This window comes from Dendropsophus ebraccatus, chromosome 6 (genome assembly GCF_027789765.1).
Source record: "Dendropsophus ebraccatus isolate aDenEbr1 chromosome 6, aDenEbr1.pat, whole genome shotgun sequence".
NCBI classification, from domain to species: domain Eukaryota; kingdom Metazoa; phylum Chordata; class Amphibia; order Anura; family Hylidae; genus Dendropsophus; species Dendropsophus ebraccatus.
In genome coordinates this window covers 60,297,300-60,322,506 of record NC_091459.1, presented here as the reverse complement: position 1 = coordinate 60,322,506, position 25,207 = coordinate 60,297,300, and the positions used below count along the sequence as shown (strand labels likewise).

Genomic DNA, 25,207 nt, shown 5'->3' with positions numbered 1-25,207 from the left:
TCAGGTTAGGAGCCAATGGCTCCTAGGTAAATTTTTTAGTCTGGAGCCCTGGTATAGCGCCAACAGATTATACATATTATGTATAATACCCCCCTTTACAGTATGTCCATGGGGCAATTTAGATTAAAGCTAATCTAAAAATTTTTTATAAGGTGTAAATCCCCTTGCTTTAAAAAATTGTAGTTACATTTTAAGGCCATTTTAGGCTGTCATTAAGGGGTTAAATAAGTTTTCCATTTTGTTTTTTGTATATACAGCGTAGTCTAGAGGTTTATATGCCATCTCAGGTAAAGTAAAACATGGCAACATATTATTTGAACATAAAACCCCCAAGGGTGGGTTCAAACATACCCGAATTGCAGCGGATTTCACGCTGCAAGTTTGCAGAGTGATCCACTGCGATTTCAAGTACTGTAATTTTGAATAGGTTTACATACTAGCAGAGGAATTTTCATTCCGCTGTGAGCATGTAAAGTGCCAACTCTTTTAAACTGCGGCGGCCCAGTGAATACTTTACCAGTCCGCGTTGCAGCCTGTTTCTGTGGCTACCAGAATCCTGAAGACTCACTCGGCCAACCAGTGCACTGTCCCGCCGTAGCCACTGATTGGCTGAGTGGGACATTAGGATGCCGGGAGCAACAGAAGCAGGCTAGAATGTGGATCTGGAAAGTATTCCCCGAGCCACCGCAGGTTAAGGGGGACAGGGTTTACATACTCACAGCGGAATGAAAATTCTGCTGCAAGTATGTAAACCTATTCAAAATGACAGTGTCAGGAATTGCAGCGGATTTCGCTGTGGAAGTCACAAATGTGTGAACCGACCCTCTGAACATTATCATATACGTAATAAAGGATTGTAGCATCATATAGTGTAACCTAGAAAATCAAAGAAAGGCTGGAAACTGGGCTCCACCTTTATGTTATAATAAAAAAAAGATTTTAAAGGGGTATATCAAAGATGGCATTGATATTCCAGTGTCTCCTAAATGTAAAATCATTACTCTTTCTAAATACATTGCATTCGGAGCATGCATTAATCCTTCCTGTTTTTTCATACTGTATGTAATGCTCAGGCTCTCTCTATGCAACGATCAAAAAACTCACTGCTATTCATAATAACTGATCGCTATTCATCATTACTGACCACTATTGATAATTACTGATCATTATTTCCTATAACTGACCGCTATTCATCATTATTGACCGCTATTCATCATTACTGACCGCTATTCATCATTACTGATCGCTATTCATCATTACTGATCGCTATTCATCATTACTGATCGCTATTCATCATTACTGACCGCTATTCATCATTGCTGACCGCTATTCATCATTACTGATCGCTATTCATCATTACTGATCGCTATTCATCATTATTGACCGCTATTCATCATTGCTGACCGCTATTCATCATTACTGATCGCTATTCATCATTACTGATCGCTATTCATCATTACTGATCGCTATTCATCATTACTGATCGCTATTCATCATTATTGACCGCTATTCATCATTGCTGACCGCTATTCATCATTACTGATCGCTATTCATCATTACTGATCGCTATTCATCATTACTGATCGCTATTCATCGTTATTGACTGCTATTTCCTATTACTGACCACTATTCATCATTACTGATCACTATTTCCTATTAATGACCACTATTCATCATTACTGATCACTATTTCCTATTACTGATCGCTATTCATCATTACTGACCACTATTCATCATTACTGACCGCTATTCATCATTATTATTACTAATCACAATTCATTATTACGGATCATAATTCATTGTTATTGATCACTTTTCTTTACCTTTTGAAGTCTGTCTCATTATTCCTTTTTGACTTTTTCGAAAATTTTGCCAAAAATACTTATTTTTCTTCTTCCAGTCCACTTTACCTAAAGAAAAGTAAAATAATTAAGCCAAATCTGTAAAAGCCCCTCTCAGCCTTGTCCAACCCTGGCAACAGCTTATTATATCTTACATTCCCCCTGTACATAACCATCAGTTACATCAGGGTCAAAAGAGCAGCATTGGAGCCGGTCCATCAAAGGAGATCTGGAGTACCAGTCCAGAAATCCACATAAAGCAGTCACAGGACAGACAGAGGTCCAGGTTAAGTTTTTTAAGTGGTATTCTCAGCTGTTGGCACCGATTCTCTGAGTTTGTGTAACTTCTGACCATCACTAAGTCCTCATTCACATGTCCATAGTTTATCCAGCAACCAAGGGCTGCACTACGAATGTGCATCAGTAGTGATCAGTGCTTCAAACAGAACTACAAAAGACAGTGATCTGTGGCGCAAGGTCGGGTCCACACGTGAACCTACCTTTTTGTTTGCAGCACAGATCATGGCCCCCTATAAACGTGTGGACAGGGCAACTGAAATATATCATCCCTATGTTCTGTCCGCAGTTGCAGGACTGCAACTACAAACATGTGAAGAGGGCCTAAGGCTGGGTTCACACTGCGTTTTTGCAGTCTGAAAAAAAAACCCACAGATTCTTTGGATAATTTTTTTTTTTTTTAATAGAATTTAATGGAAAAAACAGACCAAAATGGATGCACACAATTGCACCCATATTTACATCTTTAAATTTTCCACTTAAGTCATTAAATGGATTGTAAAAATGCAGTGTGAACCCAGCATAAGGCTACATTCACTCGTTCAGTAGTTTTTCAGGATCATACATAATGTCTGTTATCATCTGCAATATTTGCCCACAATCCACAAAAAAATCTATCCTTAATGCATTAGTATTGCATCCGTAATCCACATCAGCAAAAAAGGGAAAGGTAAGAGCTAAATAAAATATCACGCACCTGCAAAAATTACAGACGCTCCCATAGACTTCTATTCTATCTGTTCTGCAATTACGGTCCATACTAGAGCTTGTCAGAAGCAATTTGTGCAGATTGCGGATCCATAAATATAAGGACAGTGTGAACAGCCCAAGTGAAATCAATGGGCCACAAATTAGTCCACAATTGCATATCCGTGTGAATGTAGCCTTAAAGTGGCTCACAAAAGATCAAAAGATTTGGGACCACTGCTCTTATCGATCCGTTCAATATCATTTTATATGTGTTTATTCTCCTAAAAAACTGTGTAATGCTGATTCACAGTGTTCAACATTAATACTGACCTACTGAGCCTTCCTCAGAGCTGGATTTATGAAGAGAAAGCCTAAAAGAAAGAAAAATAAAAGGTAAATGATCCCCTTAAGTACATAACCTTGTATCTGCACATTTCCATGAATACATTACATAGCAGCAATTCATTCATTTTAGAGAATTTGATGACCCTGACATTACTCACTATTTACCAGATGATGGCGCCAAAGTGTTTTTCTTTTTTTCACTTTGCACTTTCTGTACAGTTACCCGACAATTGATTTAGCAGCATTTATACCTGCAGCCTATTTTTTGGCTAAATGATGTAACACTCTGAACGCACATTATGGCTGGGTTCACACTACGTATATTTCAGTCAGTATTGTGGTCCTCATATTGCAACCAAAACCAGGAGTGGATTAAAAACACAGAAAGGATCTGTTCACACAATGTTGAAATTGAGTGGATGGCCGCCCTTAAAAAGTGAGTCCAGATGTGCGCAAGGGAAGAGCATGTGTGTGAACTCTCTAAGGAAATGACCTTCTTATCACTCCATTAACAGGTTTTTCTAATGCTGGAAAACCCCTTTAATACATGTTGGAATTAAAAAATTGCATCTTGTATACACAAAATGAAAATTGCAAGTATGCCTATCTGGATATTAGTCTTAGAAAGTCCATTTGAGAAAGTCTCCAGGCTTTGCCAGTATGTGGCGCTTTACGATGGAAAGGGGGCGACCTCTGGGACCCCCACCAATCCTGAGCATAAAGGAGATACAGTCCTGGTTTAGCACTGCACCCCTTTCCAACCACTTAGTTGTGTAGGGGACCATAGCTGGCTCAGCTCTATAGAAAGGGAGCTCACTGCATTTCCCTGCACAGCAGAAAGTCAGGATGCCACTGTGCAGGTGGAAAATAGGGAAGGCAAATGTAATGTTGTGTCCCGTCAAATCTCAGGACTGAGGAGTCCCACAATCAAGTGAAGGCATATCTTTGCAATGGAAAAAAAACCCCTCTAAAATAACCACACTAGAGTGTGTATGGCTTTTTATCTTCATTATTCAGCATAAAACACAGTATCGGCCTGGTAATGGGCAGCACTGGGGTCCTAGGTACATCCCACCAAGGATAAGGATAAAGTTTTTATGTCCTGTTTTATGTTTGCGTGGGTTTCCTCCGGGTTCTCCGGTTTCCTCCCACACCCAAAACATACAGATAGTTGAACTTTAGGCCCTATTACACGAATCGATTATCGTCCATATTCGGCCGATATCAGCCATTACAGCCAATAATCATCTTGTTAAATAGAAGCCAATGATCAGCAGACATGCACAATGTCGGCTGATCGTTGTCCTAACATGTTAAAAAGTAAACGATCACAATAACGGCGATCTGCTTCCGTCGCCTCATGCAGTAGAATCAGCAGCTGCTTTCTTCTGTGGGCTGCCCGGACGATCTAGCGGTCACCCGGGCAGCCCCCCTGAAGCTCCCTGCGCCCCCCCCCCCCTTCACTTAGCCGCTCGCTGTCGGCATGTGTAATAGCGCTATCAGCAAACGGGGAACGAGATGCAAGCGAGTGCTGACCTAACAGGTCGGAGGTCGCTTGGTCCCTCTCGTCGCCCCGTGGTGCTTTAGATTGTGAGCCCTAAAGGGAGCAGGGACCAAAATTTACAAAACTATCAAATGTGCTGCAGAATCAGTTGGCGCTATACAAATAAAAGCATTATTATTATTATGAAAATATAGAATGACCTTTAAAACATTTTCCAAGAGCAGTTGTGCAATGACTTAACCTTGACTCTGATACACACTGTAATATGTTACAATAGTTAGGCCACAGAGGAGGAATGGCTGCACTTACTGTTTATATTCAGACAACATAGTGTGAAGATAGTGGCGTTCTTTTCTCTATGGGACAGTGCCAGACATCAAGACTGGGGCATATAAGGGCATGTATAGTCTCTGAATTGGGATAGTCTCTGGTGGGACGCACACTAATAATAATGTTGTGCCATACCCTAGCCATATGCCAGAACATTATAAGATATGTTCCCAGTTGCCTACATTCCTAAATACTCCTCAGGAAAGGAAGTCAGGGAGTGAAATGTTAGTTGTCTGAGAACTCATTTTGTATAGAGTAAATAAGCAGATATTACAGATTTCCCGGTGACCCTCCGGAGCAGTTTCGGGGCAGCAATTACATTAAAATGAAGGTTATTTATATGCTGATTACAATTCCCCAATAATGATCCAGTGATGCTTGGCAGAGAATGAAATGGTTTGACACGCAGCCAAACGGCGTCACTCTCCGAGATGGCTTTAGGGGAAGTTGTCTATCAAAGTACAAGTTTATTAGCAGATTCTCATAAACCCTGTAACTGACAGCTCCCTAGTAGTAAACCCATTCCTGGTAATGAAAGTCTTCAGTTTTCTATTGAAAAAGCATTGATAAATAGAATTGTCTTTCTTATATAGTTTATGAGCAGTTTCCCTGTGAATCGTCTACAAGGCAAAACACGTGCCAAGTCATGTTTCCCTTTATGTGCCCAACTCGCTCACAAGGCTAAAGAGTACAACACAAGTCGTGAAGTAGTAAGGCAACTCCCCTTTACAAAAAAAACATTAACCAGACTGGCTATTCCATTGAGCCATTGAGCTTGTACATGTACAGATCTTGGCTCTGGACACGTCCCGATACTTCTTTGGTGTGCTTTACACAGTGGGCCGCTGCTTAAATTGAAACCATTTTTATAGGAAAGAAAACTGTTCCCAGCTAAAATCCATAAAGCCATGTTCTGTGCAGATCATGCGTTACATTACAGCAATATAGCGCAGACAGCTCTGCTAATTTACCAGTTGGTATATGATCATGTATGCAATATTTTCACTGGTAGTATATAGTTATGATTGCGTGGTTATGGGCGCCATTTAAATTTTTGCCCTGAATAAAACCCCTTTAGGCTGGGTTCACACTATGTATATTTGAGGCTGTATTTGTGAGGCTGTATAGCAACCAAAACCAGGAGTGGATTGAAAACACAGAAAGGCTATGTTCACATAATGTTGTAATTGAGTGGATGGCCGTCATTTAATGGCAAATTTTTGCTGTTATTTTAAAACAACGGCTGTTATATTGAAATAATGGCAGTTATTTACCGTTATATGACGGCCATCCACTCAATTTCAACATTGTGTGAACAGAGCCTTTCTGTGTTTTCAATCCACTCCTGGTTTTGGTTGCTATGAGGACCTGACTTGAGGACCAAATACTGCCTGAAGTATACAGTGTGTGAACCCAGCTATAGGCTGGGTTCACACTACGTATATTTTAGTCAGTATATTTCAGTCAGTATTGCAACCAAAACCAGGAGTGGATTAAAAACACAGAAAGGATCTGTTCACACAATGTTGAAATTGAGTGGATGGCCGCCATATAACAGTAAATAATGGCCATTATTTCAATATAACAGCCGTTGTTTTAAAATAACAGCAAATATTTGCCATTAAATGACGGCCATCCACTCAATTTCAACATTGTGTGAACAGGTCCTTTCTGTGTTTTTAATCCACTCCTGGTTTTGGTTACAATATGAGGATCACAATACTGACTGAAATATACGTAGTGTGAACCCAGCCTTAAAATGTGTAAACAAGCAGTCAACTAATTCATTAAAGGGGTTATCCAGCACTACAAAAACATGGCCACTTTCCCCCTACTGTTGTCTCCAGTTTGGGTGTGGTTTTGAAACTCAGTTTCATTGAAGTAAATGGAGCTTAATTGCAAACCACACCTGAACTGGAGACAACAGTAGGGGAAAAAGTGGCCATGTTTTTGTAGCGCTGGATAACCCCTTTAAACATAGTTGTTTACATGTTGCAGTTGTTGAAATAATAGTAAACCCTTAGGGTACTATTACACGGAACGATAATCGGCCGAATTGGCTCGATTCGGCCGATTATCGCTCCGTGTCATAAATACAACGATCATCGGCTGATCGTTGATATAGTTTAGACCCTATTTCTGTCGGGCGCCGACCGCGCACCGCTGCGTGTAATAGCGGTGCGTGGCCGGCGACTAACGATATACATTACCCATCCACGTTCCAGGGCTGCTGCTGCCGTCCGCTTCTCCCGGGGTCCTGCGCGCGCTCTAGCTTCACAGAGGCCTGTCAGCTGATAGGCCGCTCAGCCAATCACAGGCCGCGGCGGTCCCGGCCTGTGATTGGCTGAGCGGCCTACCAGCTGACAGGCCGTTGTGAAGCTAGAGAGCGCGCAGGACCCCGGGAGAAGCGGACAGCAGGAGCAGCCCTGGAACGTGGATGGGTAATGTATGGCAGTTTAGCAAGGGCTGCAAGGACATCGGTAACGATGTCCTTGCAGCTCTTGTCAAACGATTATCGGGCCGCGTAATAGGCCCAGTAAACGAGCGACGATCTAGCAGATCGCTGCTCGTTTACAGGTATTATCGGGCCCTGCTTGGCCCGTGTAATACCACCCTTAGTGTGTTTATCAAAATTTCTGTAAACCAAGTAACGTTACTGAAACACAACCACAATGGGGATTAACAGCTGAGGTAACTGACCGCTAGGTAATTATCATAAATTAAGGCTTTGTTCACACCTGTGTTTGGAGCTTCTACTGTAGATCAGTCAAACATAGCGCAGCATGCAGTGTTATTCTGTCTGGTAAAATGACACAAACTCAACAGACTCCAATACAGTAAAAGGGTTCTGTGGGGTGCTGGAGATGTCTGGTATGTAAGAGATGCAGTACCCCTGTTATTTTCATTGTTCAGCTCCTATGACAGAGCAGAACAATAGAAACAATAACCATAAGCAGAGCAGAAACATGGCCGGCACTACCAATATCTCCACAAGCACTCCGATTCAATAGCTCCCATATAGTTGTGCTCTGCAACCAGGCAACAGTCACACAGAAAAAGTGGCCGAAACCAAACACTCGGTATTCAACCCCTGGTGTCTGGAGAAGTTAAATGCTGACCTGAGAAGTCCTGGAAAACATTCAATAAAGCTATGACCATCCAATTTCTGCAGATGGTGGGAGTTGAATTCCGAGCCTTTGGCCAACACTTTCCTGAAAGTAGCTGCTCACTACCCAGGCATGGCAGCACCCCAAGTCTCTTGCTGCAATGTATCGGTGGACATAAAATGTACAGTATCAGCCAGGAGAAGGGATGTAAGGGCCCTATTAGATGTCCCAATCAATATAGTATATGATCGCTGATCTGCTAAATTGGAGCTTCTTTACACGGCTTGATTATCATGCAGCAAGGGCCACACACATAAACTGCTCTGAAGTTTCACTGGCGGCTGCTGACAGCAGTCAGAAGCCAGTAAGAAACCAGGGAGCGCGGAGAGGTAATGGAATAACTTTTTTACACATTATCTTTTTAATTTTATTTTTTGGCTGCACATAGCTATACTTAGCGATGCACGCCCGACTGCCTATGATCTAAGGACCTAAGGACACGACCAGCCGATCGTTGTCACCGGCTGTGCATCTCTTTATTACACAGAGGGGGAGATTTATCAAAGGGTATAAATTTTAGACTGGTGCAAACTGCCCACAGCAACCAATCACAGCTCCTCTCTCCTTTCACCAGAGCTGGAAGCTGAGCTGTAATTGGTTGCTGTGGGCAGTTTGCACCAGTCTAAATTTTATATCCTTTGATAAATCTCCCCCAGAGTGATGATCTGCCGAATCTGCCTGATTTGACAGATTAATGCTTTGTGTAATGGTGCGTTTACACGGAATGATTAGCGTTCAAATTTTGGATCGCATTTAAGTGATAATCGGCTTGTGTAAACACAGCGATCAAGCGACAAGCGAGTGACTTTTCAACATGTTCTTAAATCGTTGTTGGTCGTTCGCTAAAAATTCGCAGATCGCTTCGTGTAAACAGGCTTTGAAAGATTCAACCTATATGTGAGACGGCCTTAAGCGATCTTAAAAACGATCGCAATAACAATTTTTCTAATGATTTATTCGTCTAAATGCTGATCGTTATAAAAAACCAAATCGTTAATAGATCGATTGGGCGAATCATCGCTTTGAGTAAACAGACCATAACAGGGCCATAGATACGCAGGAAGGGCACTGTGCTGAAGGAAAATACATCAGTCAGAAGTCCCCTGTGTGTAATGTTCACACACATGTGTAACTGGCTCCTAACATGCAATAATCAATAAGAGGGAGGAGGGGAATTAGCATGCGGAACAAGCTAGCCACTTGGTTAAAGGCGACCTAGTCACATAATTAGTGTGAAAGCCAAATCCTCCAATAAACGCCATGGGATGAATACACTTTCATTTATCTAAACAGGGGCTGGCACCACAAGACAAACGGCTCCTCAGTCTTATCACATTAGCATGAGGCTGAAAGGAACTTTTAAGACTGCAAAGTTTTGACCTTGTTGGCATCCATGTGAGAAAGGGATGGATAGCAAAATAGGCTCCATTCAATTATCTCCCCATCAGGTTTCCATGGAGATAGATGGTTCGAGAGGCAGGTCACAACTTTCTCAGTGAGCGCAAACACTGTAGACACCAACACATTTGGATATTTTATCCCATGTAAACAGAGTAAATGACTAAAAGTACTGAGAATCATACGGATGTTATAAAGCTCACAATGTGCACCATCTAAATCTAAATCGTAAAGGAAGAATAAAAAATAGGAATTGCTGGATAAAAATACCAAGCGACATAATAATAAATCTTTTATTTGTATAGAGCACACAGATTCCACAGCACTTTACATAGTATTGCCAATTATTGCTCCCTGTCCCCATTAGGGCTCACAATCTAAATTCACCTATCTGTATGTTTTAGGGTGTGGGAGGAAACCGGAGTACCTGGAGAAAACCCATGCAAACACGGAGAGAACATACAAACTCTTTGCAGATGTTGCCCTTGGTAGGACCCCAGCGCTGCAAGGCTACAGTGCTAACCACTGAGCCAGCGTGCTGCCCAATATAAGTACAAAACTAAGTCACATACTAAACATTCCAAATAAATTTCCCGACCATACTCTACCAAACGCAAGAAAAAAAACACCCACTTGACCCTATCACTCTCTAAAACACTGTAAATATGTACAACTATTATTTATTACAGCAACATAAGGGTTGTGTTCTCACTGACGTTTTTACACATCTTTCCAAACCTGAATAGTGTTTGGTGTGTGTGTGTGTGTGTGCACCCCTAGTGTACCCAGGTAGTGGGGGTGCAGTGGGGGAGAGTCATGGAGATAACAGTGTCACTTCCTATAATAGAGGGGGTTTTTTTGTTTACAAGCACACACAAGTAACTTAGACCAACATGTTCACATGAGTAAAATCTACAAACCTTTGATGCACTGTATTACCCAAAAAATCATTTGATTTAAATGGGAGATGCGCAAAAAATGTGCCAAAAATTAGCAGTTTTAAAAAACTTAAGGGTAGCTTCACACGTTCTGGATCCGCAGTGGATTTCGCTGCAAACTTGCAACGTGAAATCCACTGCGGATCCTGGTAGTGTGAATTTGAATGGAATTTTTATTCCGCTGCCAGTATGTGACCCGGCCCCTTTGACCCCCCGCCGCCAGCAGCCCCCGGCCCAGAGCAAACATTACCTGCTCGGCACTGCAGCGGTGTGTGACCCTCACACACAGCCGTGGCACTGAGCAGGTAATGTATGCTCTGGGCCGAGGGGTTAAAGGGGCAGGGTTACATATTTGCAGCGGAATGACTATTCCGCTGCGGATATGTAACCCCATAGACCTTCACAGTACATGGATTTGCAGCTGATTTCGCAGCGAGAAATCCACTGCAAATCCGATACATGTGAAGCTACCCTAAGCGGAATTAGCATCCACAACTGATATTACTGTGCGGATTTAATGCTGTGTTCATTAATTTAGTCAAATCTGCTGTGGATCCGCAGCAGAAAATCAGCTGCGATACGGTACATGTGAAGCTACCCTAAGGGTGCTTTCACAAGTACAGGATCTGCAGCAGATTTAATGGCACAGATTTTAATCTGCAGCAGATCTGCAACAGATCCGCAGCAGATTTGACGGCCCAGAATCTGCAGCTTCAAATCTGCGCCATCAAATCTGCTGCAGATCCTGTACGTGTGAACGCACCCAAATTGTGTGTTAACACAGGCAAATTTATCTGACAGATTTTTTAAGCCAAAGCCAGGAACAGACCATAAACAGGGAACGGGTCATAAAGGAAAGACTGAGATTTCTCCTCTTTTCAAATTCATTCCTTGCTTTGGCTTCCAAAATCTGTCAGATAAATCTGCCTGTGTAAACGCACCCTAAGGGAGGTTTATCAAACATGGTGTAAAGTAAAACTAGCTCAGTTGCCCCAAGCCCCCCGCCTTGTGTTTTCTTTCTTTACAGAAAAAGAAATTACACATCACTGCTTTCACATGGTTTTAGATGATTTCGGAGTTTATGGTAGGAAGAAAGCACATGACACGTTGATAATTTTCTTAACGATAACGACGGTCTGGTTGCCGTCACTCTATGTAATAGGAGTGACAGCAGCAGACTGCTGCTATCTCCTATGGGCTCCTATCACTAGATCGTCCAGGGAGCCCCTCCCACTCTGCCCTGCTCACTGTTGGCGTGTGTAATAGCACTGGCAGCAAGCAGGAACGAAGACCAAGTGAGTGCTGATCTGACAGTTCGGTGCTCGCTTGCTCCTGCTGATCGACCTGTGTAATTGGGCCTTTAGAACATGAACTAGGGGTCTATGCCAAGCCAAATAATCTGTCCAAAAGGAAAGCCTGCCAATCTGCAGACAGCTGCTGCAGGGATGTTTGTCCTCTGTGTGTGATGCTGCTGTATGGATGTGTGTGCCCTCTGTGAGTGATGGCAATGCTGCTGCAGGGATGTGTGTGCCCTCTGTGTGTGATGCTGCTGCAGGGATGTGTGTGCCCTCTGTGTGTGATGCTGCTGCAGGGATGTGTGTGACCTCTGTGTGTGATGCTGTTGCAGGGATGTGTGTAATGCTGCTGCAGGGATATGTGTGCCCTCTGTATGTGATACTGTTGCAGGGATGTGTGTGACCTCTGTGTGTGATGGTGATGCTGCAGCAGGAATATAAATGCCCTCTGTGTGTGATGCTGCTGCAAAGATGTGTATGCCCACTGAGTGTGATGCTGCTGCAGGGACATGTGTGCCCTCTGTGTGTGATAGCAATGCTGCTGCAGGGATGTGAATGTCCTTTGTGTGTGGCATGCTGCTGCAGGGATATGTGTGCCCTCTGTGTGTGATGCTGTTGCAGGGATGTGTGTAATGCTGCTGCAGGGATGTGTGTGACCTCTGTGTGTGATGGCGATGCTGCCGCAGGGATATAAGTTCCCCCTGTGTGTGATGCTGCTGCAAAGATGTGTGCCCTCTGTTGGTGATGCTGGCGCAGGGATGTGTGTGCCCTCTGTGTGTGTGATGGCAATGCTGCTGCAGGGATGTGAATGTCCTTTGTGTGTGGCATGCTGCTGCAGGGATATGTGTGCCCTCTGTGTGATGCTGCTGCAGGGATGTGTGTGCCCTCTGTGTGTGATGCTGCTGCAGAGATGTGTGCCCTCTGTGTGTGATGCTGCTGCAGGGATGTGTGTGCTCTTTCAATGTGATGCTTCTGGAGGGATGTGTGTGCCCTATATGTGTGTTGCTGCTGCTGCAGGGATATGTGCTCCCTCTGTGTGTGATGCTGCTGCAGGGATGTGGGTGATCTCTGTGTGTGATGCTGCTGCAGGGATGTGGGTGCCCTGACACGTGATGACACCAGATGACTCTACTCATTTACCGTTTACTGTCTTTAATGCTCTTCCAGTAATTTCTTGGCAGTCTTTTCGGTAAATAACTAACAATCATACCATACCCTGAACATTGGCTCAGACACTATCAAAATGTAGAAATGTTTCCATGTTCTTTGCCAAATAAAAGAAGAAATCAGTGACCAAAACACAGCTGCAGCATGTCCCATCCGCCACTCTCAATAATCTAGTCTGGAGAGAAGGCAAATCACAGCAGATTGGTCACACCCTCCCGTTCAGCAGCTGATGCAAAACTCCCAAAACACACATGTTGCACATATCATGGTGTCTCCATCCCAGGAATGTTAAGCTGCCGTGAAATTCCAGACAATTATTGATAAGAGATTGTCTTGGGGGTGGACTTAAAATATTAAATGTAACACTATGGCGGAAAGTTATTTCCACAATCTGTCTAGTTTCTACAAAGTAACAGTTCCAGTACACCCACTGTCTGCACAGAGAGACATCTATTGTATTATGCCAACAACACTTAGCTATGAACTCCTGGCACTGTGACGGAACGAGCAATGGACACTATGATAGGAAAGCCAGTGAATGATTTGGCACTGAACGTAGGCAAATGTAAGGTCAGCTGTGGATGGTGAAGAAAAACTTGGAGTAAGTCAAAAGATGTTCTGTCAGTTCACTGAATATTCAGAAAAAGGATGTTTTCTTCTACAGTTGCATCTGTGATACAAAGCACAAATGACCGATGAATAGTTAAGCCGACATAGCACAAATGACCGATAGTATAGTTATGCCACAGGTTTCTGAAATAGAATTGTCAATCTGCAATTTCTTGAGTATTTTAATCCGGTGAATATAAAAATGATCTCCTTTGGAGCACTGGGGTTGTTCCTCAGTCCGTCTGCTGCCTTTAATGCTTACCCCTACTTATGTATCTTCAAGAATGTATAAGCAGGCTGGTCGTCTGGCATACTATAATATGCATCAGTTGGCGTGACAATAGAAGGTGGTGGGCCAAATAGTGCACGGAGGGGCCGGGGAACGCCCCCAGTGCAAAAAAAAAAAAAAGAGCTAATTTACATATTTTTACCGGATCAAATTTCTTAAAAATAGTGGAACTTATAAGGATCACAAAATGGCGCTGGATAGAGGAGGTAGGAGGCCACTGGGAACTGAGTAGGTTCGTATGCAGGAACCTGCTGATAGATCTCTTTTATTATTATAATTTGAAGGGAATTTCTCATTTATGCCCCTGGCATACGGCAGGGGACTAGCCCAGATTTTTGTGCAAATCGCACATGCTCCGCCTGTTTGATGGGCGGGCAGGGGATGTAGTAAGGCAGGCCTCCTCGTGCACCTGATTTATCATGGTTTCATGATTCAGTGGGGTACTTGGGGGCGTATGGTTACGCCAGTCATGATAAATTTTCTACTTGAGGTCTAGGTTCGGGCATACTGTACAGGTAATCTTGCTATAAACATGGTTGCCTTTCCCTCTGTTAAGTAACTGGTTCTAGGTAATGCTTCTAGAGCTGCATCTATGGAAATTGCATAGGGAAGACACAAAATAATAAGCAGTATCACGGCACATCTAGGTACAGTTACCAGGTACAATATATAACATTTCCTATGCTCTAAATTACTTAGTAATAGGTTGAATTTTTATGAGCAAGGCTAAAACAAAGGGAGCACATGTGTAAAAAAAAAAGTCAACATAACAATGTAAAACAGGATGGGAGTCAGGATGTAACAGTGTACAGATTATACAGGGAATGACCTGGATATCCTGACATCTAAATTGTATAAACAAAGTCATTGTCTCAGCAACAACATCCAGTAAGCAATTCTCCCTGCGAATCAGAGAAGGTCACAGATTTTACAATGGTACATATAGTCTGGTTGAACCACAGATGCAGCAGATGCATTTTATTTGGAAGGGATTGTAAAAATCTCATATAACTAGAGATGAGCGAACCTCGAGCATGCTCGAGCCGATCCGAACCCGAACATCGGCATTTAATTAGCCGAGGCTGCTGAACTTGGATAAAGCCCTAAGGCTATGTGGAAAACATGGATATAGTCCTTGGCTGTATCCATGTTTTCCAGACAACCTTAGAGCTTTATCCAAGTGCAGCAGCCCCAGCTAATCAAATACCGAACGTTCGGGTTCGGGTCGACTCGAACCCGAACCCGGTTCGCTCATCTCTACATATAACACAATTGTATTGTAAAAACTTGGCCCTTTTTTAATATTTTATTCTGAACATTCTCTATATTTGTGGGACTTGTTTCCCCCTTAAGGAAAGGGGAAAAAAATACTGGTACTGCTAAATTTAGGCCTAAGGCCCCTATTACACAGAACAATTTGGTTTATTATCGCTCCGTGTTATGCAGCCATAACACATACACACACTGCCTGCTGCAGTCATAGTACACACACACACCCTGCTGCAGCCATAGCCTACACACACACATCCTGCTGCAGCCATAGCCCACACACACACAGTCTTCTGCAGCCATAGCATACACACACACACACAGCCTGCTGCAGCCATAGCGCGCGCACACACAAACACACACACACACACACACACACAGCCTGCTGCAGCCATAGTACACTAAAGAAAAACACACAACCCTCTCCCAGAGAGAAAACACCAAACACCAATAGCAGTAGTTTACTGCTTCACTTATTATGGCTACTTCTCCTCCTCCTCCTCCTTCTCCTTATTACACAGGATATCTATCTTTATATTACATTGCAGCTCATATATAGTCATCCCGCAACCAGGAACAGAACAGCACAGATCTTCCCCCACACAATGGACTCTTCCAGCTCAGAACTAGCTCTGCATCCGCAGCCCTGCTTTTAATAATTGATCAACGCTCGTTTACTATAGTGATCAGGCCATGTAATATAGCCCTTACCCAGACATTTTTATATATGCATTTACTGCTATAGAGGAATACCACAGAGTACCCCTTTAAGCATCACTTTAAAGGGAATATGTCAGCTGCCATTCACATTCCAAACTGCTGAGATAGCTGTTAGATCAGGGAGACACTTGATACCTTTCATATATCCAGCTATGCTTCCAGGATGTAGAAAAATGCGTTTATTAAATAATAAGAGTCAAACAGTCTTTACCGAGCATCTGAAGTACAGCAAGCTGTAACACATCCATAATCTCCCCCTTACGCTACGCTGTTTTGGATCAGTTTCCAGGTGTCAATCAAGCAGGAAGGTGAGAGAGAGACGAGACATTACAGCTTACAGTTATTCAAGAGCTGGGAAAATCCTCTGACTTCTTGTACCAGAGAAAAAAAGCATTTTTATACATCCTGGAGGCACAGCTGCACATATGAAAGGTACCAGGTACTTCTTTTTGAAGATCTCCAGTCTTCTGGTACTTATAAGCTGCTGTATGTCCAGCAGGAAGTGGTGTATTCTTTCCAGCCTGACACAGTGCTTTCTGCTGCTACATCTGTCCATGTCAGGAACTGTTCAGAGCAGGAGAGCTTTTCTATGGGCATTTGCTACTGCTCTAGACAGTTCCTGACACCGACAGGTGGCACCAAAGAGCACTGTGTCAGTAATTTACAAATCTATATAATTTTCTGGTACCAGTCAATTTGAATAAAAACATTTTTTTGCCATAGCTCCCCTTTAAGTTCCGTTGCAAGGCACAGCCTCTACAGATCAAACTTGTTTACCCACCACATCCCCAGACAGAAATCTTTGGAATTTTAAAGCCAAGTCAACCGATGTTCATCAAATCATTTGTTAAGATTTTTTTGCAGTGTAGTGTAATGATGCTTCTGTCACTTGTCAGCGGTTTTAATCTTATGGCTGTTCAGAGTAGATCATAACCACACAAGGGAAAATATCCCTCTAATAACACTTTTTTGTTATTTTTAGCAAGTCACAAATGAGCACACCACTGTAGTTCTTAGAAGAAATTGACTTACTTGCACACTTCTTCAGGGTCAACACCCTGTGGAGCTGGAAATCTAATTTACACAAAATTTAACTGCACCCTAATATGGACCCTGCAGAGAAGGTCACATTAACATAATATGCAGCTGACTGGGATAAAAGTCAAGTTGTGATAAAAGAGGAGGCCAAATGGAGTCGTATCACTGTTTGCTTTACCTGCTCCCAACTGGGAGATCAAACAATCTTACTATTAAGGTAACGATCACAGGAAGGAATCAGGATAATTCAGTTTGATTGTCTTTGATTTAGCACTTTTCCTTATGGAGGAACTGTAGATGGATAATTTATATTAAAAATAAAGACAAAAGCAGCAAAAAAACTCAACAGTCCAGCCACAGGATCTGGAGAGGGCCTAGAGGCTGTGTTCATCCTGTTATTTCAGGCTCATAAAATGTCACAATGATGCAGGGGCAGAGCAGAGCAAGGAATGATGCAGCTGCATAACAGGACTCTGCTTGTATCTTAGAGGGAACATTTTTTAAAAAGAAAATGTAATCAATTTCAATCTTATAATTTGGATTCAAAGTGTCACTGTCGTTTTAACTTTCAAAATCTAAATCAACAGTAGATGTGATATAAAGCAAGTTTGCAATTAACATTCATCTTTTTTTTTTTTTTTAATCATGGAAAACACAGCTCTTTCTGTTTTTTGACTTTTTTTTTTCAAAAGACAGTAAAGTGTCAGAAAACTGGAAGTCCTGTGTATCCCAGGCCATCTGAGCGCTCAGAGAGAGAAGGCAGTCATGTGATTGATGGACACATTGAGCTGTGACTCTCTGTACTGGCCGGTAATCCTGTGTTTAGTCTGTTTTTTTCAACCAGCACAAGTCATTAAATCTGCCTTCAGGAGACTGGACCTGGATTTCTGGTAAGTTTAGCTTTGTTTTACAGCATAATAACAACAAAAAATATTATAGTAATAGTATATTGCAAACTTGCTTTATAATACATCTACTGTTGATTTAGATTTTAAAAGTTTATAACAACAGGTATACTTTAACCCCTTAGTGACCGCCGATACGGCTTTTTACGGCGGTCACTAAGGGTCCTTATTCTGCTGCCATCAGCTTTTTACGGCGATGGCAGAGAATAAGGCTGCAGGGCCGGGACGGCCCCCACCCCATCCCCCCAGCTACAGGAGGTAGCTGAGGGGTTGGGGCAGTGTGTGGGGTCCGTCCCGCCCCCCCCCCCCCCCTAACCGACGATCGCCGCTATTCAAGTTATAGCGGCGGCCGTCGGTAATGGGGATTACCGGTGCCGCCGCCGCCTTTCATCTCCCCCCACCGTGAATCTACGGTGGGGGGAGATGAAATAAGTGTCCCCCAGACCTCAGATCAGCCCCCCCTAGTAGGGCGATCACTAACCCCCCTCCCCGGCGGCCATCATTTCAAAGATGGCCGCCGCCATCGCTGTGAACTGACTAATGTCTGTTCACAGCGATGGAAAAGTTAAAATGAATGAAAGCCCCATGCTCTCCGCCACCGGAGGTAGCGGAGAGCATGGGGCAGTGATCGGGGACCCCCCTGTGGGGTCCCGGTACAAGCGATCAGCGGTATATACTATATACCGCTGATCGCTTGTACCATGTGCTCCCGGCACTTTTTATCCCCTGTCACCATGAATGATTGGTGACGGGATAAAAAGTGATGTAACCACCCCAAATTGCCAGTGACCCCCTCCAGATTGCCCGTAACCACCCCAAATTACATGTACCCACCCCAGATTACCTACAAGCACTTCAGTTTATCAGTAACAATCCCAGATTGTCTGTAACCCTTCCAGGTTGCACATAACCCCAGATTACATGTAACCCCCCCAGATTGCACGTAACCACGTCACGATGCCTCTGACCACCGCACGTTGCCTCTGACCACCACACGTCGCCTCTGACAACGCCACGTCGCCTCTGACCACCACACGTCGCCTCTGACCACCACACGTCGCCTCTGACCACCACACGTCGCCTCTGACCACCACACGTCGCCTCTGACCACGCCACGGCGCCTCTGACCACCCCAAATTGCCAATGACCCCCTCCAGATTGCGGTGCCCATGTCAGATTACAGGTACCCACCCCAGATTGCCTATAAGAACTTCAGTTTATCCGTAACCACCCCACATTGCCCGTAACCACCCCAAGTTGCCCGTAACCACCCCAGATTGTCTGTAAGCACTGCAGGTTGCCCGTAACCACCCCACGTTGCCCGTATCCACCCCAGATTGTCTGTAAGCACTGCAGGTTGCCCGTAACCACCCCACGTTGCCCGTATCCACCCCAGATTGTCTGTAAGCACTGCAGGTTGCCCGTAACCACCCCACGTTGCCCGTAACCACCCCAGATTGTCTGTAAGCACTGCAGGTTGCCCGTAACCACCCACGTTGCCCGTATCCACCCCAGATTGTCTGTAAGCACTGCAGGTTGCCCGTAACCACCCCACGTTTCCCGTAACCATCCCAGATTGTCTGTAAGCACAGCAGGTTGCCCGTAACCAGCCCACGTTGCCCGTAACCAGCCCACGTTGCCTGTAACCAGCCCACGTTGCCTGTAACAACAGCAGGTTGCCCGTGACCACCACACGTTGCCCTTAACCACCCCAGGTTGCCGTAACCTCAGCAGGTTGCCCGTGACCACCCCATGTTGTCCGTAACCACCCCAGATTACCTGTAACCACCTCAGGTTCCCCATAACCACCCCAGGTTGCCCGTAACCACCCCACATTACCTGTAATCTCATTTTTTTTTATTTTATTTTAGTAAGTTCATGATATTTTGATGTTTTTCACAAAAAACACACAAAGTAGTGACCAAATTTTGCCACTAACATAAAGTGCCATATGTGACGAAAAAAACAATCTCAGAATCGCTAGCATACGTTAAAGCATCACTAAGCTATAAGAGCATAAAGTGAGACAGGTCAGATTTTGAAAAATTAGCCTGGTCATTAAGGCCCAAACTAGCTGCAGCACGAAGGGGTTAAAGTATCACGGTCATTTAATTTCTTTGTAGAAATCAATAGTACAGGCGATTTTAAGAAACTTTGTAATTGGGTTTATTAGTCGAAAAATGCATTTTTATCATGATTTTGTATGGAGAGATGGGAGTGAAGGGAGATGAGGCACCAAAACAGGACAACAAAGAGTTAATTTACAGCTACATCACCGGCTCTGACCTCTCTGACCTCTGAATACGGGCTTTCATGTAGCTCCTGCTGTGAAATCTTTTGTTCTCTTCTCTCTGCTGGCGAGTAATCTCCCTCCTCCCCCTCCCCTCTCCATAGAACAGACAGGGCTCGACTGATGCAAAAGAGTCGAGATTTCCTCATAATGAGCAGTGAATAAGAGAGAGGAGGGGGGCTAATTGCCTAATAAACCCAGATACAAAGTTTCTTAAAATCACCTGTACTATTGATTTCTGCAAAAATAAATAAATAAATAAATAAATTAAACGACGAAGACACTTTAGGCATAAAAGACAAAGAAAAAAGTGTTTAATCCCTTTATGCCCAAAGGTCATTGATGCATGGATGTCCAGATCACACTGAAACAGTGTTCTCCTCCTCCTCGCCTTCTAAGAGCCATAAAACTTTTTTTTCCACCTACAGGGCTGGTTGAGGTAATCTTTTGCACCATGGTCTACTTTTTATTGGTAACATATTGGTGTTAATGTGAGTTTTTGATTGCTTTTTATAACAATATTTCTGATATAAAAAAAAGCAATCCTGTTGTTTTTTTGTTTTGTTTTTTTTGCTCCTTACTGTATGGGAACAACATTGTTATATTTAAATAGATTGGAGAATTCCACATACTAATGTTTATTCTGTTTTTACATACTGTATAACTGGGGGTTAAAAATTAAGTCATAGCCACCTACCCCAGCAGCCTTTCCGATGTCTCCTAGCCCCCACATATGATCACCACCACTTTCTGCTTCCAAAGCAAGAATTGTCCGCCCACTTCAGCCAGTGATTGGCTCCATAGGAACTAGGTATCTCTTTCCCTCTCCATGCGCACACACACTGACAATGTCTAAAACACTGTCACAGACATTGCATTGTGTGCAGGTGGTGCTGGGAGCGCAAACATCATTACAGGAGGCTGTAGGGGGAGGGGGGATGACCCGGGGCGTAGGGATGAGGGGGGCGCTAGTGAGCCAATGAAGTGATATTGTGGCTCCTCCAGGCCTTACTCTTTCAGCGTCGGACCAGAGGAGAGGGGGGGTGGGGCTCACTGTACGGCAGCCTGTAGAGGCCAAACAGCAGGTCAGGGCCCAGCTGCCTATGTTGTGCTTCCCTGACCCCTCCTCCAGCTGTATGCCTGTGTCTCTCTACTCCTGACCTGCACAACGACCCAGGGCAGAGGGATCATGTGACAGGTACTGCTGCCTTACAGAATCATACAGAGGTGAGTGTATGACGTGACTGGGTATAGATGCAAATTTGTGTAAGTCTGTATGCAAGTGTTGTGTGTGTGTGTGTGTGTGTGTGTATTTGTCTATGTTTGCTGGAAGTAGGAAGTAGGGATGGTCCGAACCGTATGAACCGTATGAACCCGAACGATCGGCAGCAGATTCCCGCTGTCTGCCCGCTGCGTGGAGCGGGCGGATACAGCAGGAGTAACGCCCTGAAAACTGGGATACAGCCTATGGCTATGGCTGTATCCCAGTTTTCCAGGCGGTCCTCCCGCTGGATCCGCCAGCTCCACGGAGCGGGCAGACAGTGGGAATCATTACCGAGAGTTCGGGTTCGTACGAACCCGAACCGAACTTGGTTCGAACCATCCCTAGTAGGAAGGTATGTTTAAGGGTACAAACACACACAGCAGATACGCAGCAGATACGCAGCAGATTTGATACTGTGTTCAGTTATTTAGATCTAATCTGCTGCGTATCGCAGCAGTAAATACGCAGCGTATAAGCCGTGTGTGTTTGTACCCTTAGGGTCATCTGTGGCTTATTTGCAGCAGTGGATTTATTGCAGATTTTCCCCTTTACTTTCCATGGGGAAGTCACAATATGCAATAAATCCACTGTGCTGTATTGCAATTTTTTTCTGTTAAAATGTTTTCCAGGACTACCTAGGGCAACATCCAACTTCTTCACCCGCTTATCTATCTCTCCATTTAGTGTAGGTGATCAGCAGTGTATTATATACTTATCCTCCTGTATGAGTGTGTATATATCGCTCCATAATACACAGCTGATCACCTACACAGAATGGAGAGATATATACACACTCATGTAGGAGGATACTTCGTATATAATACAGAGCTGATCACCTACACAGAATGGAGAGATATATACACACTCATACAGGAGGATAATTAGTATATAATACACTGCTGTATACAGCACCTACACAGAATGGAGAGATAGAGATCCTCTAACAGTGATGCCACATGATTTGCTATACAAAGGGGCCCGCTGAGGCTCTGTCACCCAAGGGTCCACCAAGACCTGGAGCCGGCCCTGCCTGCATGCAAGGGAAAGTATGTGCTCTGTAGCACATGGGGGAGAAAAACAGTACAGGGACGTATGGCTGGGTTCGAACAGCATTTTTTCAGTCTGTTGAATGTACAGAAAAAAATGATCAACCACATTCCTGTGTAAACTTAAAAAAAAAAATCCATTTAGATTAATAAATTATGGAAATCACCCTCCTAATAAAATAGATACATTAAACAAACTACAAAAACAAAGCATGAACCAAGCCAAGTTACTTTACTAAAAACAGCACATATGTATGTTTGTAGTATACATCTGATTTGAACTACTTTGCTTCTTTAACAACAATTTCAGACATGTTCTTCCCACATAGTAAGGGTTACTAGAGCTTAATATGAGCTAATACAAATGAGAAACATTGAAAGAATCTGCAGTTCTGCATTCCATCTTTATCTACCTTAAAAAGAAAATTTTCAACACATAAGTTGGATGAGAGATCATAACCGCTACTTGTCCACGTAGCTTTTTTTAGCCTAGCAGGAAGCGTGTCTTGGTTCATTATGCAGCTGAGACTCCACAAACGCTGCATTCTACAATGTTTTACAAGGTTTTTTTTAAATATACATACAGTAAAAGTTCACAATTGTCAAGGAAATGGTCACATACTAAATTTTAATTTTATTCTGGCTGCAGCAGTAAAACGACACTATATTGGGGGCCTGTATTAATTTTTTTGTTTTCTGCTTATTAACTTATTAACTATCATCATAAAGAGACATGCCAAAAGTTTTGATCGGACCAGGTCTGAGTTTCTGCTCGTGAGCGGCCCGCCTTATCAGTAGACCATAGACCTACTGTACATTAGGAGCACAACTAATCATGTGACACAGAGCTAGGAGAGGACCATGCTTTGCGCTGTCTTTTTTAGGTCGTTCTCCCAATTGGTGCAGGTCTGAACACTCACATCCAGAGTGACATGTCTCTATGACATAATAAGTTTTTTTTTATAAAGACAGGTATACGTTAATGAAATGCTTCTGGCTTCCTGAATTTTCCTACGGAAATTGCGTGGATAAGCTCCGGCATATTCTGTGCATGCTCCCGCTTAAACATCTGGGCATCCCATAGACTCAATTCTGTGGTCAGGCAGGTTCCGCCGCCCGCCCAAAGAATTGACATGTCAATGGTTTTGGTGTTGAGCGACGTAATCCGCCGGAACTTATCCGAGGGATTTTCTCATTGTGCATGAGCCCTATTACGGCAATGTGTTTTTGTGGGGCAGCTTTAAAGGGGTACGATGGCAAAAAAAAAATATATATATTTCAACTCAATTGGTGTCAGAAAGTTTTTCTCTGGGAATTTGCCACTGCTTTGTACTATTCCTGACATGGACAGAGGTGGCAGCAGAGAACACTGTGTCAGATTGGAAAGAATACACCACTATGTGCAGGACATGCAGCAGCTGATAAGTACTGGAAGAGTGGAGATTTTAAAATAAAAGTAAATTACAAATCTATATAAACTTTCTGACACCAGTGTTTTTTTCTGGAGTATTCAGGCTAATAAAAAATGCAGAGAAAAGCACATTCTTTACCTAATCCTGACTGAATAGAAGGAAATCTGCATAAATATAGCCAACACTCACTAAGCCCATCAACTACCACAGCAATAAGCATTTTAAGACACAAAATAGAATTCTGCATTGGACAGTCCTAGAAATGACTATAGTAATCATTCCACTTTACATTCCATTACGATTACTGAGATTACCAGGGGCTTTTCTATCCTTAATAATGTCCTTAAAAAAATATTTGGAGTGTGACAAGTCAAATATGTTTAAGTATATGCTTACTGGAATCCTCAGGTAATAGAAATATTTCTGTAAATACTATTCATTAACTTTATGTGGAACTTCTAGAACCATAACTACCAGCCTGATGAAGCAGAGAAGAATACTGTGGCTTAAATTAGCTGAAAATCATTATTTCCAAGTGTCTCATCCCCCTTTTCTGCTAATACTTAACATCCAGGAGTCAAAAGCATATACAACTTGTTCTGTACATCATGTCCTTTGTCTAGGTGATAGAGGGCTTCTCTCACTACCCTGGACCACAACATCACAGATAGGCAAGTATTGATATTAAAGGGACATTTCAAGTTCCAGATGGAAAGAAGAGTCTGGGACTATAAACTCAAGACAACCTATGAGACTGAGATCAGAAATGAATATGTCACATGGATATATGTCATTATACATCACCTATGGAATGTGCCCTCCAGAGCTTGTAAGGCCATCAAAACCAACATATTGGTGTTTCTGCTTTCTCTTTCAATCTTTATTTATTGAAGTTTTTTTTAGTTTTTACAACAATACTTTAGGGAATACAGAGAGAAAAGAGGGGGGAAAAGGGGTCGGGACCCCATTATAGATTCAGTTCAAAACTGTACATACTATAATACATAATAGAGATATAGTAATCATCCTGTTGCCCTTAATAATGCCGAAACCGAAGAGGTAGAGCCATCTGAAGGGGAGGCCTTTGGCCCGTAGGCCATCCAGTAGAGGTTTCAGCAGTTTACGTTTGTATAAGTTAGAGGCTGCGACATCTTGGTATATCTGAAGATCAAAGCCATCCTGGGACAGTGGAGCTTGCTCCCTGGCTGCTTTCAATATGGCCGGCGCGTCTGGATATGCAAGTAGGTCGCAAATAATATCACGGGCCGGGTCATTCTGGTTGGGCTTCGCCCTGAGGGCCCTGTGGATTCTTTCCATGCAAATGCCGGCTGCTCTGTCTTCTCCGAGCAGGGAAGAGAAAATGGAGGCCGCTAGTTGAGGGAGAGCTTCATGG

The 25,207-nt window shown here is 43.3% G+C and overlaps 1 protein-coding gene across 1 annotated transcript in view; it reads right to left on the bottom strand.

Annotated features, from left to right (window-relative positions):
• The window catches only part of SASH1 (SAM and SH3 domain containing 1), a 168,459-nt gene that overhangs the window by 86,874 nt on the left and 56,378 nt on the right, over positions 1-25,207 (bottom strand). Inside the window, exons 5-6 of the mRNA XM_069975049.1 lie at positions 3,159-3,199; positions 1,824-1,910 (exon numbers count right to left, since the gene is read on the bottom strand). Of these exons, the coding sequence (XP_069831150.1) occupies positions 1,824-1,910; positions 3,159-3,199 (128 nt within the window). The remainder of the gene's footprint in view (positions 1-1,823; positions 1,911-3,158; positions 3,200-25,207) is intronic.